General features: G+C 39.0%; 1 protein-coding gene across 1 annotated transcript; it reads right to left on the bottom strand.

Moving 5' to 3' along the window:
- Positions 1 to 3,746: 3,746 nt before the first annotated feature.
- On the bottom strand, positions 3,747 to 5,237 carry LOC143022598 (uncharacterized). The gene is made up of 2 exons (XM_076180895.1): positions 4,993 to 5,237; positions 3,747 to 4,435 (listed from the first exon to the last, which is right to left on the bottom strand). Exons 1-2 carry the CDS (start codon positions 5,235 to 5,237, stop codon positions 4,252 to 4,254), a joined length of 429 nt encoding a protein of 142 aa, XP_076037010.1. The 3' UTR covers positions 3,747 to 4,251.
- Positions 5,238 to 25,847: the final 20,610 nt, after the last annotated feature.

The raw sequence follows: 25,847 nt of genomic DNA, 5'->3' as shown, positions 1-25,847 counted from the left end.
TTATACTACACTTTCTAGTGTTGAACTCCATCTCCCACTTCCTACTCCATTCCCAGACTTTATTTAGATCACTCTGTAGTGACTCACAATCTTCTTCCGTGTTCACTTTTTTCAATAGTTTTGCATCATCTGCAAAGAAGCTCATAAGACTTTCAATTTCTTCATCCATATCATTAATATATATAGCAAACATTATTGGGGCCAGAATTGTTCCTTGTGGAACACCACTTATTACTTCATCCCATTTTGAGTGTTTGTCTCTTATCACTACTCTCATTTTTCTTTCTTGCAAAAAGTCTTTCATCCATTTAAGCAGTTTGCCTTGTATTCCTCCTTCAGTTTCTAATTTCTTAAGCAACTTCTTATGTGGTACTTTGTCAAAAGCTTTTTTTAAGTCTAGAAATGCACAATCAGCCCATCCATCTCTTTCTTGTATTATATCTATTAGCCTTGAATAGATACATATTAAATTGGTGATGCATGATCATCCTTGTCTGAATACCTACGTCTTTTCTTTTTTATTTTAGCAAGTTGCAACTGTGATTTAAAAAAATTCTAGTGCATAACCACTTAAATATTTTGAAATGTGCTTTATAATTTCAGAAGGATGACTGCATTTTGTGCAGGAACTTTTGTTCATTTTTTCAAAAGGTTTACTTTTTTTATCAATGTATTTATACGCTTCCTACAGTTGTTCAACAAATTAGCAGACTTAAGTCTCTTCATTTTTGCATGGATTAGTTGAATGATCTGAAAAAAATATATATGGGTAAATAAATGAATATATATATATATATATATATATATATTTATGCATATATGTGCACATATACCCTAATCATATACAATGATATATATATATATATATATATATATATATATATATATATATATATATATATATATATATATATATATATATATATATCATACATACATATACCAAAGCTTTTTCCCCCTTACAAGGGAGGTAGCCAAAAAGGGAAAGGCATAAAAAACTCCCACCCATTCCATCCCTGAATACACTCCACACCCCCCCACCCTCCCTCTTATCTTAGCACCTCCTGGATGACGGGTCATCCCTGCACCTTGTCCACTACCCTGGGTCAGAAGCAGTGTCGCAAGACACAGCACATCCACAGCAAGGCCGCTTCATTAAATCGGCAACCCTCCTCTCCGTCCCCCCATGCATAAAAGGAGAAGGTGGGGAGAAATCCCTTCAGGCTGTGTCAAATTTTGCTCACACATACTACTACAATTCTCAAACTACTACACATACTACTACAATTCTCAAAATCAATAAACACATATTAGTGATTATATATATACCGTATTTTTCGGTGTATTACCCGCGGCTTTTTGCCACAGAAAGGGGCCAAAATTCGGGGGTGCAGGTCATCTGTGGATTCTGGTTAGAAATTGCCCTCTTACGCAGTCAAAAAAAAATTGAACGATTAGTTTAGCTGGGTGCCCTCTCGGATCGGATATTTGCGGGGGGACCGACCGGGTTCGTCGTATAAAAGTTGATTAATGTCATAATACAGCGCGCACGATCGAGACGACGACAAAGAGAAGGTAGGATTTGTCAGTATCTTACCCGCTTTACATGCTCTTGTTATTAATAAAGGCATTATCACAAATAAAACAGGCCGAACTAAACAGCATGAACTTACAATACAACAGTGACTGGTACCAACACCAACATCGTGTGTCGCGATCAAACAAAAACAAGCGGGCGGCCATTTTCGCAATTACAAATTACAAACTGTACCTGATTCCTTAATGCTAAATTTGTGCATTACATGTGGGACGTTCAAGCATGGAAGAAAATTAAACAATCGACTATTCAGAACGGTTTCCATAAATCAGAAATGTGTCATCCTGTTTGATGCATGCTATGACTCGGAAAAGGAATCGGACGAATCCAAAAACGAAATGGAAACGGATGAGGTCACTGCATCAGAATTGGCCGATTTATACCACAACCTCTTCCATGACGATACAGAGGATGAGGAATTCGATGGCTTCGTGAGCGATAATACGCCTTCATAAACATTGACTATCGTCTGTGATCACTGACTGTTTTTTTTTTTTTTCAAATAACGATGTGCTCCATTGACTCTGTTCATAACAGTTCAGTAATGTGCTCTATCATTGTTCTATTCTATTGAAAACTAACCGTTAGAAATTGTTTGGTTTAATAATTAATGACCAGTCTTTGTATGGCATTTATAAACCAATTGATTGATTAATAACCGGAAAACAATCAAACAGGGTTTTATGACATTATTTACACAAATTGATTAAGGTTCTTTGTAATATATATATAAGTGCAATAAAATATATTGAAATGTAATTTGTTGGTTATTCTTCATCTTCATCACAATCAGAAATAAATAGGACTGGAGGAATACTGGTATCATGATCATGAATCGCAATGCCGCATCTTCGACCCATCCCAAAGGCATCGTAAGATCAGTTGCACACTTTCGAGATCAACCCTCTTTCATCAAAGCTACCACTACATCTAGTGGCAGCTTCAGAAACCAAATTGTGAGGTTGTGTACGTACGTGTCGGCCTTTGACGTGTGATGAATCCTGAAAAGCAAGATATCACCAAGAAACCTGCCAATATCGGAAAACAAATATCTTTTTTTATAAATCACATAAGCATTGATGAAACAGAAAATTTAGAAAAAGCCTCAGCTTTGAAATTACTTTGATCACCACGTCAACGGCCAGCCGTAACAACAACCGCCGTGAGCTGTGCCTGTGGCCACCCATGCATGGGTAGTATACATCGTCGGATCTACACTGCCGCGCACGCCATATGACTGCGAGTCATACAGCGGTGCGGGTCTTGTGTGGATTTTCACTAAGGTGTAAGGGGGTGCGGGTCATATAACGGTGCGAGCTATAGTCCGAAAAATACGGTATATATATATATATATATATATATATATATATATATAAATATATATATTATATATGTATATATATATATATATATATATTATATATATATATATATACTCGTATACATATATACATACATAAATATATATATATAATATATATATATATATATATATATATATATACAGACGCTCCTCAACTTACGTTTTAGTTACGTTCCGAACGGCCGTACGTAAGTTGAAAATAAACGTAAGTTGTTACTGTACTATACATCTGTAAATTCTAGTACCGTATCTTATAAAACAACCCTAAATCATTAATTATACACATAACATTGTAAAATAATAACATTAATTTCAAATAAATTAAATTCAAGCAACATAAATTGAGATGGTGGAGGAGGAGGAGGGGAGGAGGAGGAGGAGGCAAGGCATGTTCAGTTTGTCGTTTGTGCAATGTAAACAATGGATGTAGCATCATGCGCAAGTATCGTTTGAACTACGGAGAGCGCGCTAAACAAAAAACTTACTCAAAAATTTTTTTTTTTACAATTTTTTTTACAGTCAGTTCAAACGTAAAATCGAAAAAACGTGAAACGAATGAATGTAAGTAGAGGAGCGTCTGTATATATATGTATATATTAAACATGAGCTTTATAATAACAGCATAAAAATTCAGCAATAGGGCATAAGCACATCTATATGTTATATAAGAAATAATAATACCACTTGTATTCTGTTTTCTATAATTTAAATCTGTGTATGCATGTGAATCATCCTCTATGGCATGCTTCAGAGAACCTGGAAATGGGATTTGTAACACATAATATCAAGAATTGAAGATAATAATCATTCAATTTATTGTGATTTTTCTTTTTTGTTAACTCACCAAATCCTGATTCCATATACTGTAGAAAAGAAATTGCTACAGGCAATTCAGGTGCAGACTTATAATCTATGCCAGGTTTAATACCTGTATCAGAATGATATTACAATTATTGATATTTGCAAGACATGCTATTATTATCACCATCAATATAAAACAAGCATTATTAACATCACCCATATCTCATACAATCAAGGTAAATGAAGCCACATACTGCATTTTGAAGCCTGAGATGCCACCTCCCCATTGCTGTCTGTGGGTGTGATGGAGCTTGATATAGGAGGAATTGTTGCTACACCTGCACATACATTCAAAGGAAATTAGACATAACCTAAATATTGCAACAAAATTAAACATTCCTACAGTACTTATGCTTTGATTATTTAATAGCAAACCACTTAAATAACATTCTAACGATTCATTATGTTCAATATATTCAAATAAACAACTTTAATACATAAAATTAAGATTCTGATCAGGTAATGCATTCTGGAACAGTCTGGAGCTGGTTGTTCCATTTGTGTAGTTTTTTGGGGAAAAATGTCTACTGCATAGCCTGTAACTCCTGTTCAGATCCTGAGCAGATTCTTTAAATAATTGTGGGACCTGGATAACATTCAGCCATGCCATACATCTGCAAAGATGTATATAATAAGATTATCATGTACTATATAGAATATTACAAAAATATGTACTGAATCAAGACAAGTGTAATCATTACCTATTTACTTTGCCATTAATTAAAAGAATAACAAAGTAGCTAAATTACTGTGTAATCCACACTCTATTTACTTTCCACACTATGCTTTAGTTGTCAGTTCTTAAAAGACCTGTTTCAGCTCTCTCTTGTCTTGAATGTGACAAGCATTCAATGTGTCTTAAGGATTTGTAGGAGGGCAAAGAACCCCATCAACCCTCCCTCTTGGATGGAGTGAGAAGGAAAATGTTATGGGGGCCTGGACAGGGGTAACGGTGCTTGACTGCCAAAAAGAAATAATGTCAGATTCGTTCGAATTAGCCCAAAATACCCTAGAAAAGCTCTAATAGTATAAAGAATATAATATATATATATATAATGTATGATCCTTAAAAACAATATCTTATTGGCGACATGTCTGGGGAAAATATATTTCCTTCCTACGGTGAATTAGATGACACATTATTACACCAAAAACATATGGTACAAATTACCTTGCTGTATCCTTTGGAAAAGCATGAAATACATGGTTCGGTGTTATTTCTTTTCTTCTGTTGCAGAGAACAAATGGCTGCGACCCGGGGCTGCGGAGTCGGATGGTATAAGGTCCGACTCCGACTCCTTTGATTCCTCCAACTCGGACTCCGACTCCTTTGATTCCTCCTACTCTGACTCTGACTCCCAACTCCGACTCCTTAACTCCTTGACCCCTATGTGGAAATCTATTCTGCAGATCCATATACCAGCCTCCCACACCTATTTGTTATGTATGTAATTTTTTACGTGAAACATTCACTTGTACGATAAATATACTCACATATACACTCAACCAGCTGCAACGTCTACGTCGTGGGACCACCCCCCAACCCCAAGAGTTGGGGGCCAATCAGCAGCAACCACCCCTGGCCATCAGCTCTACGCAGATGGCACCGATCCCCAAGGAGGAGCTACGCCTACCTGGGGGAGTACCACAATCCTTTTTTTTCCGACACACAATGTTACGTTTTTTCTGCACTGAGGGATGATTTTCCGGCGATCACCCCTCTTCTTCTACTTTTAGCCGGAGATGTAGAGAGCAATCCTGGGCCCACCACAAAATACACATGCCCAACATGCTCTAAACCCATTACTTCGAGCAGACAGACAAAGGGCTCAGTTCAGTGCAATATGTGCAAAAACTGGGCCCACCTCACTTGTACAACACTTGCTGACACAAACCAATACACAAACACTTGGACATGTTCTACCTGCCCTCCAGTAACCCCACTCCCACCTCCCCAACCACAGCCAACACCCTTACCCACTCCCAATTTCCCTTTGCCCTTACCCCCGATTAGTCTTCCCCTTCCTTTGTCCCCGATCTCTCCTTTCCCCCCCTCTGACCCAGATCCTACACCTTCCCCACTACCACCCCAACCTCAACCCCAAACGGCAACATACAACACATACAAAACACACAACATCAACATATTACAACACAACATTGACGGTATTAACACTAAAAAACATGAACTTGAACACTTTCTTAAACAACACAACATACACATTGCGATTTTACAAGAAACAAAACTAAGACACTCACACAAAACACCATCATTTCATAATTACACCACCATCAGACAAGACCGGACTGACGGCAATGGCGGTGGACTCATCACCCTGATCCACCACTCCATCTGTTTTGTGGACACAAGTGCCACAACCAAAATTCTCCTCCCTACCACAGATAACACAACAGAAACCCAATCCATTCGTATCCGCACAGGCAACAATTCAACACTGACAATAGTTAACATGTACATTCCCCCCCAATCATCCCCCACAGTTCCAAACACCTTCAGACCTCAACTTAGCCAACTAACCTCAATCTCCAACCTGATCATGGGTGGTGACTTCAACGCCAAGTCGTCTGCCTGGTATGTCGACAACCCTGACACAGACAGAGGGCTTGATATACAGACTCAATTCGACTCATTGACTATCATGAACAACACGCATAATCATACACATATCCCATACCAAGCCCTCTACACTCCCTCCTCTCCTGATATCACCTTTTGCTCCCCCTGCCTAACCCCAACAACATCATGGAGAGTGGTCGGAGCCCTTGGCTCTGACCACCTTCCAATCATCATCACCACCAAAACAAGATGCACCCCAGCTGGCCACAGACACACTTACACCAATTACAAGAGAGCTAACTGGGAAGCCTTTACTGAAGAGACAGAACAACATTTTGAAACACTTAATAGTACACCAATCACAAACATAAACAATGCTGTGCACGCTTTTAATACAATCATACAAAACGCAGACAAGAGATACATCCCTAGAGGCAACAGAAAATCACACAACCCCAACTTCACACCAGAAATCCAAGGCCTCATCGGACAACGTGACACACTTAAACACAATACCCCCACACCTATCTCTCAAAACATAGCAGACCAAATACAAACACTAAACACTGTGATTGCCAATAAAATACATGAACAAAAAACACAAAATTGGCAAAACTTTATCAATACACTTGATCACAAAACAAACACCAGCAAATTGTACAAAACACTCAACAGCATCACACTATCCAACACTAACACTATACGATCTCACGCAGCAATAATCACAACAACAGATAATCTACCCTCAAACAGACAACAAGCAAACGCACTCATACGTCATTTTGCACAGACGAGCCATCTTACATCTCACCCTGACGACCGACGCACCATTCGACGTAAGAAAGACTTCCCCACAGACTCAGACTATGCACCCTTCATAGACAGTCAGACAAAACTCATAATGCATATTCTCAAGCACTCATCTGCCTGTGGCCCTGATAACATAAGCAACATCCACCTAAAACACATTGGACCACAAGGTATACACGCACTCACAAACATTGCGAACTACAGCTATTCACACAACACTATACCCGACATCTGGAAGCATGGTAAAATAATCACCATTCCAAAACCGAACAAAGACCCAACAATCCCAACATCGCACCGCCCAATCACACTTCTCTGCACCCCCTCTAAAGTCATTGAACGCCTAATACTTAAACTTGTCACACCATATATTCCCCTTGCTGACTCACAACACAGTTTTAGGCCACTACACTCCACAAACACTCTTCTGACAAACCTCACACAAAGAATTTTAGATGGCATCAATTCAGATAGGCCCCACCACATAACACTTCTTATAACATTGGACATTAGTAAAGCTTTTGATGCTATCCCCCGCCACAACCTAACAAATAAAATATATAACACAGACATGCACAATAACACCAAAAGATGGCTGGCCAATTATCTGGCAGGCAGGAATGCTCATGTGTCATATAATGGCCAATCATCGCACATCAGAAACATTAAGAACGGAGTACCACAGGGCTCAGTTCTATCCCCCACATTATTTAATCTATACATGCATGACTTACCCACACCAGACACCTCAGAAATACAAATCTCTTCCTACGCAGACGACATAACAATCACATGCACACATCGTAACACAGACAAAGCTGCAGAAATAATCCAGCCTTACCTTGACACACTCAACACATGGTTCATCACAAACAGACTCAAAATAGCTCCAACCAAATCTACAGCAACACTTCTCACCAACTGGACAAAAGAACACAAATACATACCTCATCTCTACATCAACAACACTCTAATACCACACACAAACACACCGAAAATTCTTGGTGTAACATACGATACATCCATGTCTTTCAAACAACACCTCACAAACATAAAAAACAAATGCACACCTAGACTTAATGCACTTAAGTCAATCACTGGAACAACATTTGGACAAAACAAAGAAACTAATATAACAATATACAAGCAATGCATACGCTCAGTGATGAATTATGCGAGTCCTGCATGGGCTCCTAATCTCAGTGAGACACACCACAACACCCTTCAAATCATAGAAAACAAAGCCCTAAAAACAATTACAGGCTGCACAAATACAACACCTACAGACCATTTACACCATGAAACAAAAGTCCTCAAAGTCAAGGACCACCTCGACATGAGAGGCACACAAACACTTGCTGCAGCCACCACAAACACATCACACCCGCTACACTACATAGCAGAACACCCACACACACCAAGAAACATTAAAACTACACCCAAAGACCTTTATTACGCACAGATACTCTCTTCTCTTCCTCCACAACCACCAAATACCAGCCTCCGGAAACATATTCATAATCATATCACTCACCGCTCCATTAACACACTGAAAGACAACACACTGCTGCATGCCAGACCCCAATATCCACCCTTCTGAATCCTCTCTCCCACGAAAGGACAGAGTCCACTTGGCCAGACTGCGATGTGGTCACCACCCAGCACTTCTAAGCTACCAGAAGAGGCTGGATGACCGTGTTGTGAACAGCTGCCCAGGATGTAACACTTCACCCCATACCATACAACACATAATGGAAGACTGCATTATACACAATCATGCACGCAAACAACACAACATACACTCTATAAAGGATTTGTGGGAAAACCCAGTTTCGGCTGTGGCCTTCCTTGTGGAGACGGGACTGCTCGGACAGACAGTCTAGGGAACGACAACAACAACAACAACAACAACCAGCTTTATATATATATATGCACACAAGCACGTATATTTGTATAAACATATATATATTAAATATATAATGGTATTATTTATGCTCATGATCATCTACAGGTAAAAAATTGTAAGGGACTTGTGTATCTTTTTCAAAAGGCGGATTATTGCACTAAACGGAATATTGAATATTAATTGGGATGAGTATTTGGATACCGATGATATTGAGGACATGTGGTGCAGATTTAAAAGTAAACTACAAGAGTCAATAGATAAATGTATTCCAAGGAGAGAATTTAAAAGCAGTGGAGAATTAAGGAAGAGAACAAATCATAATTTGCCAATGAATAGAAAGCTGTGGGCAAAGATTAAGAAAAAACAAAGATTTTGGATGTGATTGAAAAAATGAAGGAAGGTAGAGAAATTAATCAGGGCGAGTATGACAAATTATATGGGGAATACAGACAGATTAATAATCAGGTAAGAGCTGAAACTAGGTCTTCTGTTAAGAATGTAGAGAAGACTATTGCGCAAAACGTCAAGTCTAACCCAAAGATATTTTGGAAGTATGTCCAGTCTAAAACAAAAGCTTCAGTCAGTATATGTAATCTGTATAGAGATTTGAATAAAAATTCAAAAACTAAAGATGACAATGTAAAGGCAACAGTACTTGCAGACTTTTTTAGCTCAGTGTTCACCAAGGAACCAGAAGGGTTAATACCAGAGGTGGAGGTCAAGGATATTCCAATGTTATCACAGATTGAATTCTCTAGCGAGGATATTATCTGTGTTGTAGATAAACTACAAAGGAATAAATCCCCTGGCCGGAGCGGCTTCATCCTCGAATTCTGAAAGAGACGAAAGATGTAATTGCATATCCGCCATGCAAGATCTTTAATCTATCACTTTTAAGCAAAAGACTACCCACAGATTGGAAACTAGCGAACATCTCTGTTCTAGTTTCTGCAACCGGGATTTATTGATAATGGGTGATTTCAATTTTACTGATATTGATTGGATGACCCTTGAACATGGCCATATAGGTAGTCGCTTGATTGATTTTCTTGGTGACAATTACTTAATTCAGCATGTAAAAGAGCCCACAAGATATGGAGACTTACTCGATCTATTGATTACTAGCCGCGAAAGCATGGTAACTGATGCAGAAGTCAGTGAATCTGTTGCAAATAGCGATCACAACTTACTTAGATTCAAACTCCTAAAATTTTTTAGAATAGATGCTTGTGTTTCTAAAATACCCGATTTCAGTAAAGCTCAGTTCATAGGACTATGTCAGGAGCTTCAGCTTACAGATTGGTAGGCAAAATTAAAAGAAAGACCTCTAGATCAGATGTGGGAAATATTTCAAAATACGCTCACTAAGATGCTTCAAACTTACATTCCTTAAGGACAGACGTCCTGCAAATCAGTCTCGCCCAAAGTGGCTCAACAAAGAAACTAAAAAAAGTATTGCTAAAAAGAGACAGGCTTATAAGAAATATAAGTGCATCTAATGACTATGAAAGTTGTGTATCAATACAGAGAGATTTAAAAAAGACAATAAGAAAAAGAAAACGACAATACAAAATGAACATCGCTGATAAATCCAAAGAATTCTATGGTTACATTAGAAATGTAAAGGAAAGGAGAAAGGAAAAGGAGGAGTACAAGAAGAAGCTGAAGGAGGAGTGGGAGGGAGTAAAGGATAGAGTGTGGAGGAGGATTGGGGATGGTTCAAGGGAGTCACAAAGTGTGCAAAGATGGTGTGTGGAACAAGAAGGACAGGAGGAAATAGAAGGAAGGGTAGTGAATGGTGGGATGAGGAAATGAAGAAGGTTGTAGAAGAGAAGAAGCGAGCTTACACAGATTGGTTACAAAATAGGACGAGGGAGTCATATGAGACGTACAAAGAAAAGAAAAGAGAAGTAAAGAAAAAGGTAAAGGAGGCAAAGAGGAGAGCAGATGTAAAATGGGGTAAGAGTATGACAGAAAATTTTGAGAGTAATAAAAAGATGTTTTGGAAAGAAATTAAGAGAAGAAGAGGAGGCGAATCAAGAAGAGAAGAAAAGGTAAAAGGTGCAGATGGAGAGATGATAATGGAAGAGAAGACAGTAAGGGGAAGATGGGCAGAATATTTTAGGGAGTTGCTAAATGTGAAGGAGGATAGGGAGGGAAAGATAGCTACAGTCAGAAATGCTAAGAAAATGAGAGTGATGAGTGAGGAAAATGGAGTAGAAATAAGGAAGGATGAAGTGAAGGCAGCTGTTAAGATGATGAAAGCAGGTAAGGCACCTGGTCTGGATGGATGCCATGCAGAATGTCTTAAAAAGGGAGGTACAGTGATGGTGGACTGGTTGGTGAGGTTATTTAATGTTTGCTGGAGAGAAGGTAGAGTGCTGGAGGACTGGAGGAGTGCTTGTATAGTTCCACTTTACAAGGGAAAGGGGGACAAGTGTGAATGTAGTAGTTTTAGAGGGATTAGCTTGTTAAGTGTAGTTGGGAAGGCTTATGGGAGGATCTTGATTGAGAGGATTAGGAGAGGAACAGAGGGAGTAATTGGTGAGGAACAGTGTGGATTTAGGACAAGTAGAGGTTGTGTAGATCAGATTTTTTGTGGTAAGACAGATATGTGAGAAAGCTATAGGAAAGGGGAAGGATGTTTTTTGGGCGTTTATGGACCTGGAAAAAGGCACTGTGGGAGGTTATGCGGATATACAGGATAGGAGGAAAGCTTCTCGGAGCTCTCAAGAGTTTTTATGAGAGTAGTAGAGCTTGTGTCAGGATTAGAAATGGAGAGAGTGAGTAGTTTGAGGTAAAGGTGGGACTTCGTCAAGGATGTGTTATGTCACCCTGGCTGTTCAAGTTATACATGGATGGGGTAGTGCGAGAGGTTAATGCAAGGGTGGTGGGTCAGGGATTGGAGATGGTTAAAGAAAATGGAGAAAAGTGGGAGGTGAGCCAGTTGTTGTTTGTGGACGACACTGCATTTGTGGCAGGATCGGAGAAAGGATTGAGGAAGTTGGTGACTGAGTTTGGGAGAGTGTGTGATAGAAGAAAGCTGAAGATAAATGTGGGTAAAAGTAAGGTGATGAGATGTACAAGGGGTGAAAGTGGCAGTAATCTGGAAGTGAGCATTAAGGGAGAGCAACTGGAGGAAGTGGATAGTTTTAGATACTTGGGTGCAAATGTGGCAGGAAAAGGTGGAGTAAAGGTGGAGATAGAATGTGGATTGAGAGAAGCAAGTAAATGCCTTGGTGGATTTAAAAGTGTAATGAGGAATAGAAATTTGGGAATGGATGCGAAGAGGAGACTGTATGAAGGAGTGATTGTACCAACAGCACTGTATGGGGCAGAAACATGGAACATAAGAGAGGAAGAGAGAAGGAGTTTGAATGTGTTTGAGAAGTATGATGGAGGGTTACTAGGCTGGATAGAGTGAGAAATGAGGAGGTGAGGAGGAGAACAGGGGTGGAAAGGGAGTTGGGAGATAGGGTTGATGAAAGAGTATTAGGATGGTTTGGACACATGGAAAGAATGAGTGAAGAAAGACTAGTAAAGGAGATATGGAAGGCAGATGTGGAGGGAGTGAACATGAGAGGACGTCCTAGGATGAGATGGATGGATGGGGTGAAGGGGGCTTTGGGGAAGAGGGGAATGTCTGTTGAGGAAGGACGGGAGAGGACAGAAGACAAGGGTGAATGGAGAATGGTTATATATGGAAGATGTTGTGATGCATGAGGAGGAATGGACGGGGGGATGGAGGATGAGGTAGTGTGTGTGAGCAAAATTTTGACGCAGCCCGAAGGGATTTCTCCCCGTCTTCTCCTTTATATGGGGGGACGGAGAGGGGGGGGGTCGCCGATTTATGAAGCGGCCTTGCTGTGGATGTGCTGTGTCTTGCGACACTGCTTCTGACCCAGGGCAGTGGACAAGGTGCAGGGATGACCTGTCATCTAGGAGGTGCTAAGATGGGAGGGAGGGTGGAGGGGTGTGGAGTGTTTTCAGGGATGGAATGGGTGGGAATGATTTTATGCCTTTTCCTTTTTGGCTACCTCCCTAGTAAGGGGGAAAAAGCCTTGGTATATGTATGTATGTACATTAGAGATAAAAAGGTTGTTAGGAATCACATTGGTCCACAATTATCTGCTGACGGTCAACTTGAATATTCAAATGAAGGAATGTGTAATATCTTAAACAATTATTTTAGCTCGGTATTCGTATATGAAATACCTCAAAGTGAACTCCAAACTGACACCTGTGAAAAGTCTGGGGTAATCTTACTCACTACGGTAAATATAACAAAAGAAAAAATTAAAAGGTGTATAGATAAACTCAAAGTTAATAAAACACCAGGGCCTGAGTTGGCATCCAAGAATCTTAAAGGAAATGAAAAATGAGATTGTTGTTCCATTAGAAATTATTTTCAAGAAATCCATCATATCCGGAGATGTCCCAAGAGAATGGAAGCTAGCTAACGTTACTCCCATATTCAAAAAAGGTGACAAAAAGAAACCAAATAACTATAGGCCTATAAGTTTGACTTCGATCGTAGGAAAAATAATGGAAACTATCATCAGAGATGCTATCGAACATCATTTAGAAAGTAACCGTTTGATAAATGATAGCCAGCATGGTTTCAGACGGAAACGTTCTTGCGTGACTTTCTCGAATTCTACAACACAGTTATCTTGAATTATGACAAAAGAAACAATATAGATTTAATATATCTAGACTTTGCAAAAGCTTTTGATACCGTCCCACACGACTACTTACTAAATTAGCTTTACACGGAATAAGTGGTAGCCTATTAAGTTGGACTAGTAATTGGTTGAATGGTCAAAAACATTGAGTTGTTTTAAATGGAAAACTTCTAGATGGAAAAATGTTACAAGTGGAGTTCCTCAGGGTTCCGTTCTTGGGCCACTTCTACTCAAAGTATATATAAATGATACAGACCATGGACTAAAATCTACTGTTTCCAAATTTGCTGATGATACAAAACTGTGCGGAATGGCAAATGATCACTTGAACCAATTAGATATTCAAGAAGATTTAGATAAATTACAGCAATGGTCTGAAAAGTGGCTAATGAAATTTAACACGAGTAAATGCAAGGTAATGCACATAGGTAAAAATAACAGTAAGTACGATTACAAGTTATTTGGAAATTCATTAACAAAAGTGGATAGTGAAAAAGATCTCGGCGTAATTATCAGTAACGACCTCAAATCATCCAAGCAGTGTATTTCAGCCTCTGAGAAAGCAAATAAGATTCAAGGACTGATTGCGCGATCTTTTGATTTCAAAAGTTCACTCATTAACAAGCTATATAAATCGTTAGTTCGTCCACATTTGGAATATGCTGTTTCTGTATGGTCACCGAATCTCATTAAAGACATTGACAGACTGGAAAAAGTACAACAGCGAGCCACAAAACTGATTCCAAATATCAAAAATAATTCATACAAAAATCAACTAAAACATATGAATCTGTTTTCCCTAAAAAAGCGTAGACTCAGAGGTGACTTGATACAGGTCTTTAAGATTCTAAAGGGTATTGACAACATCAAAAGTGACCAAATTTTCACATTGAATGAGAATCAGACAAGAAACAGTACAGGTAAACGTCGACTTACGATGGCCGCGACTTACGATTGTTCGACTTTACGATGACGACGACGATATGATAATTTAACCCCTTCCATACGGTGCCGCACACGTAGGCGCCATGAGGAGCAAGTGGATTCGCGACGCTGCCATATCGGCGTCTTGATTATTTTTATTGTAGTCGCCCCTGTGTTTTTACATTCTCTCAAATGTGTCCTGAATCCCATTCTCTGTGGTTTTCAAAACTCGCGGGTGAAAGAGAGAACGATCGATATAAGCGGTGACTATATTTTATGATGCGAGTATTATTACGTCACGTCGTACGGCTGGCATTGGCTGCTGCCCGCGAGATTTAAGTTCCGTACTGAAAATACATATTATAGTGTTTGAATATGGTAAAAAGGATAAAAATAATTAAATAAACTACTGTACATGTTTAATAGGCTATATTCAGTATCTCTGGTGGTTAATATACAGGTAGGCTAGGTACAGTGACCACGGAACAGAGTGATACACAAATTGGGGATCGACTTACGATGAAATCGTCTTACGATGGCTCTATCGAAACCTAATGCCACCGTAAGTCGACGTTTACCTGTACTCTAAAACTACCCAGAAATAGATTCAATTTGGAAGTAGGTAGAAACAACTTTGCCAACCGTGTAGTTAATGAATGGAATAAACTTCCTGCACAGGTAGTGCAATGTAGTTCAGTTCGAAGCTTTAAGACTCATTTAGATAAACACCTAAGCAAGATGCTGTAATGATTATAATTTATTTTATATTATTTGTTTTTGTTTTGTTATCATTTGTCTGTTTGATTTTCATTTATTATTAGTTGTGTCAAATTATTATTATTTATTGTTTACCTGTTTGTTATTCAACTATACCTATGCATTTCTTTATGTATTTTGTTTGTTGCATACATTATCATAGCTTTTTTTTATTATTATTTCATTATCATTATGATTTTTTTTTTTTTTCTTTTTTTTTGCATCCAACCTAGATATGGATCAAAAGGTCTCCTGTCGGCATGCTCCGCCTTTGTAATCTTGGCAATATACAAAAAAGGTGACAGAAGCGACCCAGGTAATTACAGACCAGTTAGCTTAACATGTGTCATATGCAAGCTATTGGAATCAATAATTAGGAAAAGGATTCTGGAACATCTCAAGGGCAATAAGCTGATTAGTAACAAACAGTATGGATTTGTGGAGGGGTGTTCGACGGTACTACAAATGATCACGGTCTTGGACAGATGGACTCAGATTTTAGATGAAGGAGGAGCTGTTGATGTTGCATACTGCAATTTCATGAAGGCCTTCGACACTGTCCCCCACAGAAGGCTAGTTGAGAAGATCAAGAGGTATAGCATCAGAGGAAACATTTTGTCATGGATAGCAGACTTTCTCAATGATAGGAAACAAATAGTGATTGTCAATGGAGTTGAGTCAGAATGGAAGGACGTGGTCAGCGGTGTACCTCAGGGATCTGTGTTGGGTCCACTACTGTTTGTTTTATATATTAATGACTTGCCAGATTCTGTAATCAACAGCGAATTATCCTTGTATGCAGACAACACTAAAGTATTCAGGAGGATTCATGAAAGCCAGGACTGTGAGAAATTGCAAGAAGATCTCGTGAGGATGAGAAGCTGGTCAGAGAAGTGGCTGATGAGATTTCATCCCAAGAAGTGCTGTGTAATGAGAATCAGGAAATCAAATGTGGACAATAGGAAATATTCTATGGAAGAAGAATTGACAGGAATCAAAGTAGAGAAGGATCTGGGAGTTGTAATTGATGACGAGCTGAAGTTCACAGCACACTTGGCTGAGTAAATCAATAAGGCAAATAGACTAGTCGGGCTAATAAGAAGAACTTTCGTGACATTGAACGAGACCGTATTCAAGTCATTATACACTGCGCTTGTCCGACCACATTTGGAATACCCTAATCAGGTATGGTGTCCATACAAGAAAAAGGACATTGAGGCTGTGGAAGCAGTTCAAAGAAGAGCAACAAAGTTGGTCCTTAGACTGAAGGATTTGCCTTACCCAGAATGATTGAGGAAATTCGACCTTCCTACACTATCATACCATAGATCAAGAGGGGACATGATAGAAACCTTTAAAATTGTGAACAATTTATATGATAGTAAAGTGAGCAGGGGATTATTTATTGAACTTGCCGGTTCAGTGACTCAAGGACACACCAAGAGGATCTACAAGCAGCGCCCAAGACTGGACATCAGGAAATTCACTTTCTGCAGTCGTGTTGTGAACAATTGGAATAGTCTTCCTGATCATATTGTGAATGCAAATTCAGTTGTGAGGTTTGAAAAGAGATTGGATAGTGTATGGAAACATCAAGATCAAATATTCGAAATGAGTGAGGAAGAAAAAGAGAAAGAAAAGGAACTTAGGAATGAGGCAAATGAAAGGAATGAGAATAGAACTGAAAAAGAAAAGGAGGAGTTTTTTTGGAGAGTGATAGACATGAGGCTGAGGAAAATGTACATAGAGAAAATGGAAACAAAGAAGACAGAAGGGGAGGAGGAGAAAGGAAACTAAAAATAGCTTACACAAATATAGACGGAATAATCTCAGGAATAAACAAATTAAATGATTATCTAGTATTAGAAAAACCAGACATAATGGGAATTGTAGAAACCAAATTAAAGTTCATACTAACACCCCACACTGTGGGACAAGGAGAATATAACTGTTGGACAAATAGAAAGAACAAACAGGGCGGAGGAGTTCTAATTTTGGCCAAGAAAGATTTAACTGTAGCAAAAATAACTGAAGGAAAAAATAATGTAGAATCAATTATAGTACAAGTCGAAGATAAAAAAATGAAGAAAAGAAAATTTGCAGTGGTACATGAACCTCCTAAGACACAAGCCTGGTCAGAGAGGGATCATGCTGAGTTACTAGATGATACAAAGGAAGAACTAATTGAAACACTGAAGGATGGAGGAAATACAGTAATTATGGGTGACTTTAATTCAAAAGAAATATGCTGGGAAGATATGACAGTGAAAGGAGGAGAGAAACACTGGGGCAATGTACTCCTTGACTTGACCATTGAATACACAATGACCCAGTGGATAACAGAAAATACTAGATATAGAGGAAATGAAGAACCCTCAATATTGGACTTAATACTTACAACAGAACCTGAGATAATCGATAATATTATTTACAAAACTCCGATAGGAAAAAGTGACCATGTACTAATAGAAATGGAATTGAAAGAACAACCAGACCAAAGCAAATATGTTAAACATAGAATAGGAAGACCTATGTATAACAAAACAAACTTTGAGAAACTTAAAACATTCTTTCGCAATGCAAACTGGGAAAAATTCCAAAACGAAGATACAGGGATAGAAGAAAAATGGAACATACTAAAAGAAATTTATAATGAAGGAGTGGACATATTCGTACCACAACAAAAAATGGAAAAGGCATACATAAAGAACTGGTACAACAAAAGATGTAGTGAAGCAAAAGAAAAAAGGGACAAAGCTTGGAAAAAATTAAAAAAAGATAAGAAACAAAGCAAATGGCAAACAAACATCAAACTAAAAAACGAATATGTAAAAATACGCAGAGATGAAAAGAGAAATTACGAAAAAAGATAATAGACAAATGTAAAGAAGAACCCAAACTATCTTACAAATATGTAAATGGAAAACTGAAAAACGAACAAGAAATAGAAAAACTGCACCAAGATAAAAAGGAATTTACAGAAGAACTGGAAATGGCTGAAATAATGAACAACCACTTTAGATCAGTATTCACAATGGAAAACTCGCCTAACAGTGAAGTTAGAGAGAGAGAGAATTATCCCCAGCAATGAAAGAAATAAATGTAACACAAAAAGAAATCAGTGATCAAATTAAAACCCTGGATGTCAGAAAATCACATGGCCCAGACGGAATAGCAAACTGGATACTGAAAGAATGCATGGAAGAATTAACTGACAAAATATATGATATAATTAAATCATCAATTAAAGAAGGAAAAGTACCATTGGACTGGAAAAAAGCAAACATTGTACCAATTTATAAGGGAGGTGATAAGGAAGATCCATCTAACTACAGACCGGTCTCACTAACAAGCACAATAGCAAAAATTTGTGAGAGTGATCAAAAACAGATAGGTTAAGTACCTGGAAGAAAAATCTATACTGAACCCAAATCAATTTGGATTTAGACAAGGGAGATCCTGTACAACAAATCTGATTTGCTTTTACTCAAGATTAGTAGACATAATAGAAGAGATGGATGGGCAGACTGTGCTTTTCTGGACCTGCAAAAGGCATTCGATAAGGTACCTCATAGGAAACTAATAAATAAGATAGAGTCAAAAGGTGGCATCAGAGGAAAATTATTGGAATGGATGAAAGACTTTCTGATTGGGAGGAAAATGAGAGTTGTAATTAGAGAAAAATTCTCCAACTGGGAAGAAGTAAAAAGCGGGGTCCCGCAAGGATCAGCACTGGCCCCGATCATGTTCGCTGTATACATTAATGACATGAATGAAGGCGTGGAGTGCTATATAAATTTTTTTGCAGATGATGCAAAATTACTTAAGAAGGTAAAAACGGAAGAGGACTGCAACTCATTGCAACAAGATCTGGACACAATATGGAATTGGACTCAAAAATGGGAAGTAAAATTCAAAATCAAGAAATGCAGCATAATGGAATTTGGAAAGAGTAAAAATAGAATATCAAAAGATTACAGAATTGGGGAAGAAAAAATAAATAAAACAAACTATGAAAAAGATCTTGGAGTGATGATTGGAAAGGACATGAAACCAGATAAGCATATAAACAAGATGTTCGGAGAAACCTACAACTTATTGAGAGCAATCAAAGTGGCATTTACCTATATGGACGAAGAAATGATAAGGAAAATACTTACTACACTAATAAGACCAAAACTCGAGTACGCAGCATCACTTTGGACACCCAGTACCAAAAAGAATATTAAGAAACTAGAAAGATTACAAAGAGCGACAACAAAACTAGCACCAACACTCGCCGAACTATCATATGAACAAAGACTATCCAAATTGAACCTACCAACTCTGGAACAAAGAAGAGAAAGAGGAGATTTGCTAACTATCTACAGAATAATGAAAGGAATGGAAGTTTTAGACAGGAACGACCTATTAATGTGGGACAACGGTAAAACAAGAGGACACGGAAAAAAATTGAAAAAGGATAATTATAGAAAAAACTTGAAAGGAACAGTTTCCCACACAGAGCGATAAATACATGGAACAAATTAGACAACAAAACAGTATGTGCTAACACTATACAAGATTTTAAGATAAAACTTGATGCGGAGAGATACAAAGACGGGTCACCACAAGCATAGCTCCCCTCCCGTATATTACAACTAGGTACAACTAGGTAAATACAGCTCAAAAAAATGACAAACACCTAGATCACAGTGACCACTAGACCCTAGATGACCTAAGTATTAGTCATTTAGAGCCTGAGTCACAGGCTCAATAGCCTCTTCCGGGACCCTTCTATGTCTATGTCTATCTACCAGCTTATGAGCACTTTCAAATCTGTCATGGCAGAGTTGTCACTTCAAGCTATATATTTTCTTTTTCCTTTGTGCCCCTCCCCTCCCCCCCCAAAAAAAAAAAATCATCTGTTATTTCATTTGTCCAATCTCATAAACCCTCTATCACAATATTAGGAAAAAATGTGACAAATCGTGATGAGGAAAGGTTAATGGAGGCTGCCCTACCTAGTACTTACTGCAGAATTAATTTCATCATGTTATCATAAAAACCAGGAATCAGTTCAGGAAAGAGAGAGACAACCTTCCCCTGTGCACACTGTTCATAGCTGCTGTTGTTCCTCCCCTTTTCAGTCATCACCAAATGCTGTGACATATGCTCTAATGTCATTCCTATCTGGCCTCTGAGACTGGTCAAAGTTTACCTCAGGGCATTATCCCAGCATGACATAGCTCCTACAAAACAGTAAACCACACAAAAACACTTCCATTGACTTTTACATACATGAAGACGTACGTGCATAGTGCATACGTAGTGGATATACACTATTGTCTACACTGTCATGTACATGTGTACATGATGGAGTTCTAGATGTTAACATAATTTGAATTAATTAGACTGTCAACAAAGGTAAAGTAGCGAGTTTAAATCATTTAAAGATAAAAATCATCTCTGTCACTTGACAGTTGACAAACTATTCAGGAATTTGAATTAATAATTATATCTATTGAGTATTTATTACATACATACATACATTTATCAAAGTTTTTTCCCCCTTACTAGGGAGGTAGCCAAAAAAGAAAAAGCATAAAATCATTCCCACCCATTCCATCCCTGAAAACACTTCACTATTATTAAAAGATTAAGAGGGGAAAGGAAGTTGATTCAAGTATGGAAGAAAAGGTAAAAGGCAAAGATGAAAAGATGAAAATGGAAGAGGAAGCGATAAGGGGAAGATGGGCAGAATATTCTAGGGAACTGTTGAATGTAGAGGAGGATAGGGAGGGAATGGTGATAGCAGTGGGAAGCGCAAAGAAAATGGCAGTGATGGGTGAGGAAAATGAGGGAAAAATAAGAAAAGATGAGGTGGAAGTAGCGATTAAAATGATGAAAGCAGGTAAGGCACCTGGGTTAGATGGGTGTCATGCGGAGTGTCTGAAGAAGGGAGGTAAAGTAATAGTAGACTGGTTAGTGAGGTTGTTTAATGTGTGTCTAAGGGAGGGTAGAGTACCAGAGGACTGGAGGAGTGCATGTATAATTCCGCTTTTCAAAGAAAAAGGGAACAAGTGTGAATGTAGTAGTTTCAGAGGGATCAGTTTGTTGAGTGTAGTTGGGAAGGCGTATGAGAGGGTTATAATTGAGAGAATTAGGAGAGGAACAGAGGAAGTAATTGGTGAGGAGCAGTGTGGGTTTAGGAGAGGTAGGGGCTGTGTGGATCAGATTTTTGTGATAAGACAGATTTGTGAGAAAGCTTTAGGAAAAGGTAAGGATGTCTTTTGGGCCTTTATGGATTTGGAAAAGGCTTATGATAGGGTAGACAGGTATTGGGGGGAAAACTGTTAAGAGCAGTCAAGAGTTTTTATGAGAGTAGTAGAGCCTGTGTTAGAATCAGAAATGGAGAGAGTGAATGGTTTGTGGTAAAGGTGGGACTATGTCAGGGATGTGTCATGTCATCATGGCTGCTCAATGTGTATATGGATGGGGTGGTACGGGAGGTAAATGCAAGATTAATGGACAGGGGACTGGAGTTGGTTGAGGAAAATGGAGAAAAGTGTGAGGTAAGTCAGTTGTTGTTTGCTGATGACACTGCACTTGTGGCAGGATCAGAGGAGGCATTGGGAGAGTTAGTGACTGAGTTTGGGAGGGAGTGTGATAGGAGAAAGTTGAAGGTGAATCTGGGTAAAAGTAAGGTGATGAGGTGTACAAGAGGAGAGGATGCTGGAGAGTTGGAAGTAAGTCTTAAAGGGGAGAGGCTGGAAGAAGTGGATAGTTTTAGGTACTTGGGGTCATATGTGGCTGCAACGGGAGGAGTAGAGGTAGAGGTAAGCTGTAGATTGAGAGAAGCAAATAAATGGCTTGGGGGATTTAAAAAAGTAATGAGAAATAGACATTTGAGAATTAATGCAAAGAGGAGATTGTATGAAGGGGTGATTGTGCCGACAGAGTTGTGTGGGGGCAGAGACATGGAATTTGAGAGAGGCAGAGAGGAAGAGTTTAAATGTGTTTGAGATTAAATATCTGAGAAGTATGGTGAGGGTTACAAGGCTGGATAGAGTGAGAAATGAGGAAGTGAGAAGGAGAGCTGGGGTGGAAAAGGAAATGGCTGAGAGGGCTGATGAAAGACTATTAGGATGGTTTGGACACATGGAAAGAATGGATGAAGGAAGACTGGTGAAAGGGGTATGGAAGGCAGAGATGGAGGGAGTGAATTTGAGAGGACGACCGAGGATGAGATGGATGGATGGGGTGACAGGGGCGTTGAGCAAGAGGGGAATGTCTGTGGAGCAGGGAAGGGAGGTGGCAGAAGATAAGGATGAGTGGAGAAGGGCTGTGTATAGATGATACTGTGATGAAAAAGGGAAGGGATGGGAGGATGGGGGGGGGTTTGGGGAGTGGGAAAGTGTGAATGATACTTTGACGCAGCCCGAAGGGATTTCTCCCTGTCCTCCATTTTCTATGTGAGGGGACGGAGAGGGTGGGGGGGGTCGCCAATTAAGTGAAGCGGCCTTCCTGTGGATGTACAGTGTCCTGCATTGCTTCTGACCCAGGGTGGTGGGCGGGATGCAGGGATGACCCGTCGTCCACGAGGAGCTAAGATGTGAGGGTGGAAGGGATGATGGGTGGGAGTGGGTTTACGCCTTTTGACTTGGCTACCTCCCTGATATGGGGGAAAAAGCCTTTTGTATATATAGATAGATAGAATTATGGTTATGGGTTAAAGCATAAATATCTAGTACACTTAGGCCTAATTTGTAATCGTCTTTATAACATAATCAGTTTTAAATTAGATTAAAATGGTTCGTGATTTTCTTTACTCTGATTTCTATTTTTCATTGCTTCACTTGTAGGCCTATCGTATTCACTAGTAACCATGATCAGTAGCCTGTTTCTATTTCGTATATTTCAAACCACTAAATTTCTTTGATAAATGTGTGATTTCCATATTCTGAAGTAGCTTGATCATAATATAGCATATTTCTGTTAAAGGAAAATGTGATAAAACTACCGAAAATGAAGGAAAAGAAAATTCACTAGGAGACACTGCTTCAGGCAGAATCTGCAGCTGTTGTTTGTTTACATTAGTTAGTACTAGTAGCACACAATGCCGTCACATGGTGGCAGCATGTATTGATGTTTATCTATGTTGAAGCAGAAACATTGCAGTATAGTACAAAATATTATATATATATATATATATATATATATATATATATATATATATAAATATATAAATATATATATTTATATATATATATATTATATATATATATATATATATATATGTATATAATATATACAGTATATATATAGTTTCACTCTCCTTACAGGAAATAACTACAAATACATGACCACAAACACTTTTACCCAGATTGACAACGATAGCTTGTCAGTATTGTGTATTTTTTTTTTTTCTATTGATGGATTTTTTTTGTTTCCATCTGGAGAGACCACTTAGAGTACATATACACTGCACACACTCACTATTGCCTCCAAAAATAAAAGCAAAACCATACAAAAACTGCTAAATTGTGCAACTGGTAAAAGCAAACAGGGAAACCATGTTAAAAAAATAATCTTATGGGACTTAAGGAGTCGGAGTCGATAAAAAATTCTGACTCCGACTCCTAGAACTCTTAGAAATTCGACTCAGACTCAGACTCCAGCTAAAACCTCCGACTCCCTCCGACTCCAACTCCGCAACCCTGGTGCGACCTGCTATACATTTTGAATGGATGCCGGGAGTTTAAAATGTAAACAAACAGACGATACTTTTGCATCAACTCAGCCATCTAGCGGCCTGACACAGCACTATTGGCACGGACATCAAAACTCGTTGTTTTCCTATCTTCTGTATATGGTCTTTGGTTGTATCAGTCTCTCTACTATCTATTATCTACCTATTTGTCTTGATATCCATCTATGTATGTATGTATGTATGTATTGTTACACCTCCCGTTAAAGTCCAATCTTAATTGGAGAAACAATCCTACTTCCAATCATTGACGAACCAGATTGAGACTAAATGGCAGGGTAACAATATACTGCATATCAAATATAAATCTGTGCAATACTTTCAAGCATGTATGTCAATAGTTTTAGGTGACCGATGGATACCTCAAAGGGGCAAGGTTGAGGCAAAACTATGGTGTTCTCACATAAATTATTTACATATTCACTTAGCACTACACACACACTTATTTTATGCCTACCCAGACCACTTGTTACCACTAGGGTCTATCTAACATACTTAACCTAGGGATTATAGAGGAGCGGGAAGTGTCCGCTCTATACGGGTTCAGAAATCAGAGAGAGAGGGAGTAAGAAGTAGTATACCTCATGACTGCGGTCACCATGGGGGGCCGCAGTTGCCAACTCACAAACCGTTATCATTTATATTATTACAGGCAGGGTGAGTGGAATACCATAATACACATACAGAGACCATTAACATAATAAGGTACAATATGCAATATGAACAATATCCTAGCTAACTAAAATAAAAGGATAACAAAGGAATAATACACACGGAACATAGAATATTGTATTTCATACGATCGGTAATTCAGGAAGACGAAAAAATTAGGGCGTGGCTACAATTACCCAAAACAGCTGGTAACATGGAAAGTAAATCTATTACAAAGGAACACCGACTTGCGGCCACGCAACACCCCTCCCCCAAAAGAATATGCTTACAAGGGTTTGTAAGCAAAGAATCATTTAACCAAGGTCAATCACACTAACATTTTAAGTTTGCATATGGGTAGTTTGGGATAGGGCATCAGCCAGCACATTATTTTTCCCACAAATGTGCGCGATCTGTAAATTGAATGGCTGTAAGGCTAATGCCCACCGTAGAAGGCACTGCTTAGTGTTTTTCATTTGTTCCACAAATGTCAGGGGATTGTGGTCTGTAAACACTTGCACAGGGTGAACTGTGCTTCCTACGTATACTCTAAACGCTTCCAGTGCCATAATTAAAGCTAACGCCTCCTTTTCGATGGTGGCATAGTTCCTCTGCGCCTTGAGGAACTTCTTTGAGAAGTAACCCACAGGATGTAGCACACGATCCTCCTCACCCTCTTGTAGAAGCACGGCACCGGTACCAACTTCGCTGGCGTCGACTTGGATGGTGAACGGCCTCTGGAGATCAAGGGCACGTAGGACAGGAGCATTTGCTAGCAGAGCCTTCACGCTCTCGAAGGAGTCCTGGCAAGCCTGGGTCCACTTGAAGGAGGTCTTAGCACTCAGGAGGTCGGTGAGAGGAGCCACCACGGAGGAGAAGTTGGGACAGAAGCGACGATAATAATCCGCCATTCCTAACAGTCTCATCACTCCCTTTTTGTTGCTTGGGGCAGGATACTGCAGAATGG

The sequence above is a fragment of the Oratosquilla oratoria genome, unplaced genomic scaffold (genome assembly GCF_046742065.1).
Source record: "Oratosquilla oratoria isolate Oo_2021 unplaced genomic scaffold, ASM4674206v1 SCAFFOLD123, whole genome shotgun sequence".
NCBI lineage: Eukaryota > Metazoa > Arthropoda > Malacostraca > Stomatopoda > Squillidae > Oratosquilla > Oratosquilla oratoria.
This window is presented reverse-complemented; position numbering and strand designations above follow the sequence as displayed.

What these genes read in the sequence shown, in the direction of transcription:
- LOC143022598 (XM_076180895.1), bottom strand. Translation starts at nt 5,237, where the DNA reads ATGGATCTGCAGAATAGATTTCCACATAGGGGTCAAGGAGTTAAGGAG. An exon ending in TTTCCAAAGGATACAGCAAG is followed by an intron (nt 4,436 to 4,992) that starts GTAATTTGTACC and finishes ACATCTTTGCAG; the next exon opens with ATGTATGGCATGGCTGAATG.